Source organism: Halyomorpha halys, unplaced genomic scaffold, assembly GCF_000696795.3.
Source record: "Halyomorpha halys isolate HHAL.00 unplaced genomic scaffold, Hhal_1.1 Scaffold518.1, whole genome shotgun sequence".
In the NCBI taxonomy this organism is placed as follows: Eukaryota; Metazoa; Arthropoda; class Insecta; order Hemiptera; family Pentatomidae; genus Halyomorpha; species Halyomorpha halys.
In genome coordinates this window covers 425,706-435,933 of record NW_027110901.1, presented here as the reverse complement: position 1 = coordinate 435,933, position 10,228 = coordinate 425,706, and the positions used below count along the sequence as shown (strand labels likewise).

The following is a 10,228-nucleotide window of genomic DNA, read 5'->3' as shown; positions in this document are numbered from 1 at the left end:
TATATATATTAATAAGCAAGTGTTTACTTTTATAAGAAGTATTCATTTTTTAGTATAAGAAGTTATTTGTTTTCAGTTGAATAAGATCCACATTTTACTTACCAATAAATACTGCAAAAACCATCAACAAAATAAGTATTACTTAGAAGCATTTGCTTATACTTTAAGTAAACAATGGATTTGTCATCAGCCAAGATGACATGTTCCAGCCTGTCTGCTATGTAATCCCTAGTAATTCTATTCATTAGTCTCTAAACAAACTTCTGTTTTAGTGTTTTCTTATGTGAAGTATAATTATGTCATCGAGTGAGGAAGAAGTGCAGGCTAAATGTGGGAGCAAAAGAATTCTTCTTGTAAAATTGTTATCTTCATCAAAAGACAGATGCCATGGTGCGGAATAAGTATATGATGCCAGGAATCATACAGGCAAAAGATCAAGCCTGGAAGGGATTTAGAGAAGAATTTGTGAAAAGTAAGGTAAAATCCTCAGTAATGGTAGATCAGCTTAAAAAAAACATTAAATAATATGAAGACAGATGTGAAAAGAAAGTGATCAAAATATAACTGGAAATAAGAAAATCAAGCTGCAGGACTGGGAGAAAGAATTCTTAGACTTTTAGATTCCAATCACAATCCGATAAAAAAAAAAAATCCTGGGCACAACAATTGTAATTGAGCAACTAAATGACTGACTATATACTAAACAAGCTACATCAACAGGAGTCTAATTCAAATGAAAGTAATTGTGTGAGGCACACGAAAATAATTAAGAAAAAAAATTTAGACTCGAAACAGAAGAGACTGAAGTTTTATAGGAGGATTCTTTTACAAGAGCAGCTTAATCTAGCCAGACTTCAAGTCAGCTGTACGTAAATTTTAATTAAAAACATAAATGCTCCATAATAGGGATCATAAAAAATACAATTTCTTTCATCACAAAATTATTACTTATCTTTATTCAATTGAAAATAAGAGTTCACTGAGAAAGCTATCAGTAAATACATGCAAATGAAGTAGTTACTGGAAAATTTAGAGTTTACTTATTTCATTAAGTAAACATTTGCACTGCAGTAAACAGTGGTATTTTATTCAACTGGTTTAAGTAAAGATATATAAAACACAAAGTAAAAGCTTATTTTTATTCAATAGACCCATTGTATAATTATAAAAAGTTGATATTTTGGGTAAAGTGTATTAACTATCTTGTTTAAAGGTATCAATTAAATTTTTCATTGTAAAACAAGTGGAAGAGGAACTGGATTGACTGAAAATAACAGATGAAGCCTGCTTGGATAGAGAGCATTTTGGAAATAAACTAAAAGAGGTTGGGGTTCTTGTGGGAAAGAAGGAGAGACGAGGGAGAAAATGGACTGAAGAAGAGCGAGAGGAACAGTCCTGGAGGATGAAAGGGTATTGGATTAGAAGGAAGGTGTAAGGATGAATCGAAAATGATATTTGGGTGGTCTTTGCTGGCCGGTTCGTGAAAAAAAAAAGTAGCATTTGTGACACATTTTGCTAACATGTGAAATAGCAGTCTGATGTATAAAAACGAATGGAAGTTTATTTCTATCTACCCTGATTGAAAATTATAAATGCAAATATACTGGACATATGATATGGCATAGAAAGTACACAATTAATTTCACTGGAGCTGATAGACCCATTTCTCATTATGTGGATTAATTTTGTTATAATATCACTTGTAGCATGAAGAATAACATAAAATCAAATTAGGAATTCTTCAACTTATATGTATATTTTGCTTTAGTAGCAGAAATTAGTTTCTACAAAAAAGATTTTTTTTTTTATTAAGCTCTTGATATCTCCAAACATCTCACTTATCATAGCAAAAACTGACTCATTAAACTGAATATGCACTCTCTAAGGTTGATATTGGTCTGCAGTTCATCTTGATACTGAGTTGGGAGTGGGCCTTATTTGATTCATTAATACAGTTAATGTCGTTTTATTTATTTATGTTTTTAGTTTATCTGGTGTAAAACTGCTGATGGTTATCATGGCCCTTTTAAATTAAAAAAATATTCATAATTATATTGCAAATTAATAGTTGTGGAGAGATTGTTCTGTTTATTGGTCACTCGATGCCTTAGCAAGGAATTATGATATTAACCATTTCTCTTATGTTTTTAAGACATACCTTATTATTAATACTGTTTGGCAATGTTAACTTTTTTGTGCGGATCAGACAACTGTGGTAAAGATAAAAGGCAGTGTCCCGGCAAGACCCCACTGTGTCCACTTCTCTTTTTGGCTGCCTGGGGCATAAAGCTCTCTTTTTCACAATTTTTTCAATCAATTATAGCTTATCAGATCTCTGTCCCATTGACTCTTAGCCATTTATTCCTTATGATTTTTTATTTATTTTTATTATTAAAGGGGAAAAAAATGGGTCGTTAATTTGTTTCAGTACTTTTTAAAATATATTTTTCTTTTCTTGAAAAAAAAATATAATAAAAACATTGTATTTTCATTCAAGTTTTTGATCGTTAAGCAATTATAATTTTTAATAATATATTTAAAAAAGTATAGGTCATATAATGAAACAAATTAACGACACATTATTTTTCCTTTAATATTAAAAATAAATAAAAAATCATAAGGAATAAATGGCTAAGAGTCAATGGAACAGAGATCTGATAAACTATAATTGATTGAACCAATTGTGAAAAAGAAGAGGGCTTTATGCTCCAGGCAGTATAGAAGAGAAGTGTTCATCACAATATACAATGTTTTTAATGTATATTTTCAAGAAGAGAATAAATATATGTTTAAAAACATTGTATTTTTATTATAAGTTTCTCACTTTTAGGCAATTGTAATTTTTAAAAGTGTTTTAAATTAGATGTTACCTAAGCACGTATGGAACATGTTATTAAAAAGATAACTCTTACAGAAAAAAGTTTGACTTAGTGGTCGAATAGCAGTGCTTGGCTATGCCGATGATTAGATATTGTCATAAATCTGGAGAAACAAAATATATGGAGAAAAGTAGAGACAGGAGTGGTTATAGTGAAAGAAGGAATATGTTTGAGTTCTTAACTCATGTTGAACAGACTACATAATATTGTCAGAGTGAGAAAGAAATTATTACTGGACAAAACATATAAAAACGGTGCATAGAAATGGAAATTCTCTATTTTGTATGGTTAGTAATTGAAAAGCACTTTAAAAAGACCTCTCGATAAAGTGATACAATTAAAAAAATTATCTAATCATGATTTGTTAAAAAACTAATATATACATGCTAACCTTCAATTTTGTACTTTTTTTTTATGAAATTAATTTATAAAAAATGGATTGCATTGGCAGCAAAAATTATTATTTAAATTTAAGGCCATAATTGTTAAAAGATATCAACTAAAGATTTTATTTGCTCATACAACTTATATATTATTCATAACCCTGGTTAAAAATATTTATTTGTATAATCAGATGAAAACTGTTATTTATTTTTGTGTCATCTATAAAATCTATAGTCATAGAACTTTAATAAATTTTAAGGTGTAAATTGTAAACCATTCTTTCTATAAAAATTGAACTGTGTCTGTTTCTCATAAGCTATTTTTGGTCCTGCTAATGGTTCACTCATAGTCAACATATTTTCTTAAGTAACTTTACCGTAAACTATTAATGAATACTAATCAATCATCATAAACAATCAAAATCAATCATCTTGTATTAATCAATGCATTGAAGCTGCCTATTTACTGTTTCATAATACCCTTTAAATTACTAATTTATTAATAAGAATGTTGTGGATCAGGATTTTTGTTTTATTATTTTATTATAACAAAGAGAAACAAACAGTAGGTGTTACTCAAGTACCCAAGTTTTTTTGTTTTTTTTCCAATCCCTCTAAAACAGAAAATGAATTAATAAGTTGCATTATGTATGGTTACATAACTCTGATTAGATACTATCTTTTTCTACAGTTGGTACTTGAAGGTATACAGTGAGATATTTAACTGAGGTTTGATGGGTCTGTTCTGTGAGAATTCGACTAGAAATATTTGGAGTTGAGGGTCCTCCGCGTAATGAAAATTGACCCAAGCTAGGTACAGCAAGCTACTTAATGGTCTGAAGTAGTGTTGCCAGCAACAGTATTGTTTTATTCACATTCATATTTACAAATTAATTAGATTAGAAAATACATATTTTATTTAGAAAGTTGAATGATAAAACCAATTTTCTTTAACAAAGTTTAATTGTTAGTGTAATTTTTGGAGAGGTAGACAGATCATATATCAGCAATTATAAAAAACATAAATATTTTTGTTATATTATTAAATTTACACTTAAAGCTATTGTGATTTACTTTACTCTTTCTTTTTTTTTTTTTTTTAGAAAAATATCCCTCAGAAAAGAAAGGTGATGTTTACTCCTGACAAGAAATCATGTCCTCAGAAAGGGAAAATGGAAAATAATTCAACTAATGAAAAAAAAGAATTCAATTATGTACTAGCTGTAAATAAACCACCTCATCTTCGATCAAAGGTGATCCTACAATGATAGTATCGAAACCTAATTTTTATCACTTTTAGTTAGTTTATTTTGACTATTTGGCTTATGGGTTTTAATAATATTTCCTAATATTTTTTTTTTTTTTTTTTTATTCCAAAATCTGAAGTATATTCATTTCACAACTACATTTTAAACATGTTTCATAACTTGCACAAGTTATTTACTCATTGTATTATTTAAAATATATTTTCTCATTCTTTATTATTATTCAAATTAATGGTTAAAAAAAATTGTACAAATTAAAACAGGAATATAATAATGCCTATGTTTTGTTTTGTTTTAATTCTATGTTGTTTATTGCTGTACAATAATGAAAATCCGCATTGTTTAAGCTCAGGTCCAGTAAAATAGGCTTTCCATAGAAGTAGTGGAACAATTAAATGAAATTAGCTTATATTTTCATTTCTTTAGAATAATATCTTATATTCAGTTGCTCTTGCAAAAATTTATCATCTAAATCAGTTAATTTTATTTTTTTAGAAACCATTAAAAAGGATTCCTATTAAATTTATTGATGACATCCCTACAGAAGTATTGAAAAAACCTTTTATGGAAACTTGTTTGAGTGATAATGGAATTCAAGAACCACCGAAAAAAGTACAAAACCAAAACCATAATAAAATTGAAGAGAGCCAAAAAATGTTACTGCAAATGGATAGAAGTTTTAAGGTAAATTATTTTTATAAATGTTGAAGTTAATATATACATAGGCACTAATCATAATACCTAATCTATCTTAATATTTTGATGTTGCTTCCTTACTAGAAAGGTAACAAAATAATATTCATACAGGAAGTGAAAAAAGAAAAAGATAATATATAAAAAATTTCCGCTTGTGTTTTAAGTTTAAGGTATCAAGGAAGGAATTTGGTTACATATTAATAAAAAAAGAAAATAAGACCATTTAGTTTCTAGATGGTCCCATATCAATTTTATCCAATTCGACCCTTACATATACAAGAATGTAAGTCTTTTCCTAACAAAAAAATATCTCAACTAAGGAAGCATCCAATAAATCTGGGACTCAATGTGCTTTTGAATTTCGTTTTCTATAGTCATATCGCAATACAGGTGAACTATAATGAAAGTCCAATATAGGGAAGCTAACCCATCCCAGCCTTCTGTGAGGTCCAATATTGATTTCTATTGATTTTTCCATTTTATATATATATACTTTTTTTTTCGGTTGGCTCTACAGACCTTGTAGATCTTTGGCCGCCCGAACATGTCTATCTTGGGCTACTGCCTTCCAGTTTGCTGCATGCAGCTCTTTCGTATCTTTGTTTATTCTGTCTGTCAATATGGTTTTTGGCCTCTCGTGTGGTCTCTTGCCAACTATATTGGCATTCATTGCTGTGAGGGGCATCCTGATGGATCTCTTCGAGCCGCATGTCCTGCTCATTTTGACCTCCTTGTCTTCATATCATAAAATATTGACTGACCAGTCTCTGCAAGCATTTTTCTTTTAGTTCTTCTCCTCCATGTGTTAAGCCTCTGATCCCAGATCGTCTTTCCATCGTTCCTGTAATTGTACGGACAACTTTCCATTCAAACCTCTCAACTCTGCTTTGTAGGGTACCTGTAAAAGCCCAGGTCTCACAGCTGTATATCTCAGGTGGCTATATCATGGCATTAAGCAGTCTAAGTTTCAGATTTTTCAGGATTTCTGTATTCTTTACAGATAGAAGGCTCTGTTTGTGTTTGTTATAGACTGGCCTATCTCAGTCTGTTGATAATTTATTGATGTTATTGTGGAGCTGAGGTTTATGAAATTATCTAATTTCGGAAACGATTTGCCGTCCACACAGATCATGTCAATTGGATGGATTTTCCTACTAACAATCATATATTTTGTTTTATCTTCATTGACTTACAAGCCGATTTCCTCTGCTTCTCTTAATAGAGTCTTTGTGAGTCTTTCCATGTCATCTTGGTTACTTCCTGGGACTTGATGTTTCATTCAGACGTGTATCTCACCATTTTCATGTGATGTTCTTCTAATCACTTTTTCAAGGGCTAGATTGAACAGCATTGGTGAGAGTCCATCTTGTATCCGGGATCTGCATTTAGGATCATTTGTATAAATTTTTTTCAGTCTTACCATTTTCAGGAGATTCCCATCTCAGTCATGATCTTCTAAAGACAGTATGTCTATGGAACTACATGCTGCTTTGAAATCAACAAATAAGGTGTGCAAATCGTGGTCTACTTCTTCCCATGCTTTTTCGAGTATTTGTTTCAGGACAAAGATCTAGTCTAACGTGCTCTTTCTTCTTCTAAACCCTACTTGGTGGTTACCTATTATATTCTCTTAATACTGAAATATCTGATTTAGCAGGATGTTGGATTAGAGTAGTATTTATTAACTAATTCGTTAAAAATTATATTCTAAATTTTAGATGGAGGAGAAGAAGATAATTGAAATTAAAGATAAGAAAGGATCATGTCAGATAAACCAAAGTCGACTTACCAAACAAGATTCAACTTCAAGTGGAACAACCAAAGAAGATTTAACTTCAAATAGAATAACCAAAGAAGATTTGACTACAAATGGAATAAATAAGTCTAATTGTTCTCAGAAAGATTTTCAGTACATTTTGCCAATTATGAAGAAACCCCATTTGCGATCTAAGGTAGTCGATTTTTCAAATTATTTTACTTTTATTAAAGTTTAGTGCTTCATTATTCATAATTGATAGTATGAAATTCAGTCTCAAGTTCCTTTTAATTTGGGACCTTGCCATTCCTGATCTCTTATATTTTGTCAGCTATTTTTAGTTTTAATCAATAGATTAATTAAAAACTAAATCTTTAAATCTCTTACCTGGTTGATACTCACACTAGGACTCTCAGAAGTCTTTATTCATTGAGAAGTAACATGAGTGGTTTGGCGAGCTTCAAAAACTATAACCTTTTAGTTTAGCCAGCAACTGGGTTGAAAGATAACCGAGCGAGTCGTTATCCCGAATGAATGGCATTTCAATGTTAAAACTTATTTTCTCTAAATTCTGAGTTCTTTAATAAAATTGTTAATGATATCTATTATATAAAAAGTTAGCTAGTTTGTTGGAATAGTTCTTTTGATTACAGTATTGAATTTAATAGTATAAGAGATTTTTATAGAAAATTAATGGTTTCTTGGTTTGATAATTTATACCCTTGAGATAAAATTTTAAAAAATGTAATGGGGATCATTTTCTGTATTTTTTGGCTTTGGTTAAGAATTAGCTAGTAGATATTTATTCACACACATTATGATTATTTTTTTATCAATAAAGGAATCAGTTGGTTTTCTATTATGTTAATTTAAAAACATTATCAGATTTTCATAGTTATCTGTATTAGGAATATTTCAAAGGTAACTAATTAGCCACAAACACAAATAAGTAGTGATCTATGCAATCTAATGTAAAGATTTGTATAACTTCTAAAGCTTGGAGGTATACAAGTTGTGGCAAGGCTGGGAGGATCTCTGCTAGTGTTGGCACCATTGGCCACCTGGTGTTGCTGTTCTGGGGAAAATCCATATGGGTTTTTTTTATAAATGATGTCATTTGAACTTCTTCGGAAACTCCCTCTCAGTGGCTCAGTTTTATTGTACGCATCTCATTCACTTACCATTAATCTTTCATCTTTCCTATATATCATATTATAATATTTCTTTTAAGTCCTCTTGTTATAGGATTAATTTTATCTAAATTCTGAAATTGTAGGAAATACCAACTTAAGATTTATTTTTAAATTTTTATATTAGAAATAACTAAGGAGGGTACCCCTTGTCCTGGTGGTGGACCAACCTCTATTTAATAAATTATAAAACATAGTATTACATACAACAAATTTGATGCAGATAATCTTTTTCATTTATTTTTTTTTTTTTTTCGTAAAATGTGTTCTTCACCAGTTAAACTCAATTTTTTATTACCCGTTTTTATTATTCCACCTTATATTTTAAAAAAATATACACTTATCGCTAAAAACTTTTTTTTTTATTTATAATTTTTTTTAAAATTACAAATAACCTTTTATTTGATAAATATTTTTCATGAATTAAAATATTTAATGAATATATTTATAAAAGAAATCAAAAAATGTACTTATATAATGTAACAACCACGTTTAAGTATCAAATATGAAAAATCACATTTTTAGAATTCATTAGATAGGTATAGTATGCAAAATTAAGTCTTATAATATAAATTCAAGGTTCAGCAAAGTAAAAAGGTCTGGAGGTAAACAAATTTATTATGGGGAAGTTATAAATAAAATGTTAAGATCTTTTTTAGTTTCTTAAAAAGTAGCTATATTTGTATTAGTTACTTGAACGTGGTGAAGATGGTATCAATATATCAATAATTAATTTTATTTATTTTTGAGAGTGGGTGTGTATATATGTGTGAGAAGGAAAGAAATTTACTGAATTCCTTACTTAATAACATATTTCTTTGTTTGCTTTCAGAAACCACTGCAGAGGATTCCAATAAAATTTATTGTTTGATAAATATTTATAATCATCCCCTCTAAAAACATTAAATATAATTTTGTGGAATGCACAGTGATAGTTATCTTTTAATCTATGAGCATATTTATAATATATTTATTCTTGCAAGTTTTTTCTTGTTCTCGATTGATGTTGAAGACTTTTGATGGATACTACTAAATGATCTGTATGCACAATGCAACTTCTTTCTGAGCAATGTAACCACCATGCTTCTCACAACATGAATTAGACATCATTTTTTGTGTTCATATGTAGAGCTTTAGAGTTAATACTTAATATGGTGCTGTTTTTATTAAACAAGAAAATATAATTTTTTTTTTGGTTATACTTATTGTTAATATTTTTCTAAAGATTCATTTCTTTTTTCCTTTTGCTTTGAAGAACTAATTGTACCTTCTTAAAAGAAGCTTAGTTATATTATGGTAAGAATGAAAATTAATTGGATAGATTATGTTAAAATATTGTTTTATTAGTTCTTCTTATTTTAATAAATTATTATATGTGTTTTATTTGAATTTACTAATTTATTTTTTAATATGAAAACGATGCTTAACTATCTATTATAAATTCATGTTAATACTATAAATACTGTTTAGAGTGAATAAAACATGTATTTCTTATTTAATGTATTTTTCTGCAGATATATTGTCCAAAATTATAGATTGTCATTAGGACTACTAATTGGATATGAAAATAAATTGCCTTTCCATTTTTATATTTCCTTTTTGATGTCCATTTCTTAATACTGGCTATTTTTTAAAATATTTTAACGGTTTCCTGGATATCATTTCCTATGGACAGCTGAACAAACTTTTCCTTCCTCATTAGCCTTCTCAATTTGATGAGCAATTCTATGCACCTGAATGTATCTGCCTAAATCCAAATTAATGATTAGGTATTAGCTTTCTTTCTTTGATTAGAGGCAATAATCTCTAGAGCAGCAAATTCTCAGTTTTGACAATACCAGCAGCAATTATATAGGATGGTATGATGTCATCTCATATGGTGGATTTGCTGGTTTCAGAATCCGGATGACTTCCACAACTGCGGAATCTAGCCAATGTGGGATGAAGCATTTATTATTTGAGTTATTTTAATTATGGCCTGCAGTAGAGTTTTCAACACTTGCCCTGTGAAGAGCACATTCAACTCCTGTTCGAGAGTATTTTAAACTTTTTGAATGGT

The 10,228-nt window shown here is 29.2% G+C and overlaps 1 protein-coding gene across 1 annotated transcript in view; it reads left to right on the top strand.

The window, feature by feature from the left end:
* The window catches only part of LOC106683802 (RNA polymerase II-associated protein 3), a gene marked incomplete in the record, with an annotated part of 27,469 nt that extends 18,099 nt beyond the window's left edge, over window positions 1–9,370 (top strand). Inside the window, 4 exon segments of the mRNA XM_067048990.1 lie at window positions 4,366–4,515; window positions 5,023–5,211; window positions 6,942–7,175; window positions 9,002–9,370. Coding sequence (XP_066905091.1) covers window positions 4,366–4,515; window positions 5,023–5,211; window positions 6,942–7,175; window positions 9,002–9,040 — 612 coding nt within the window.
* Between the last annotated feature and the right edge of the window lie 858 nt (window positions 9,371–10,228).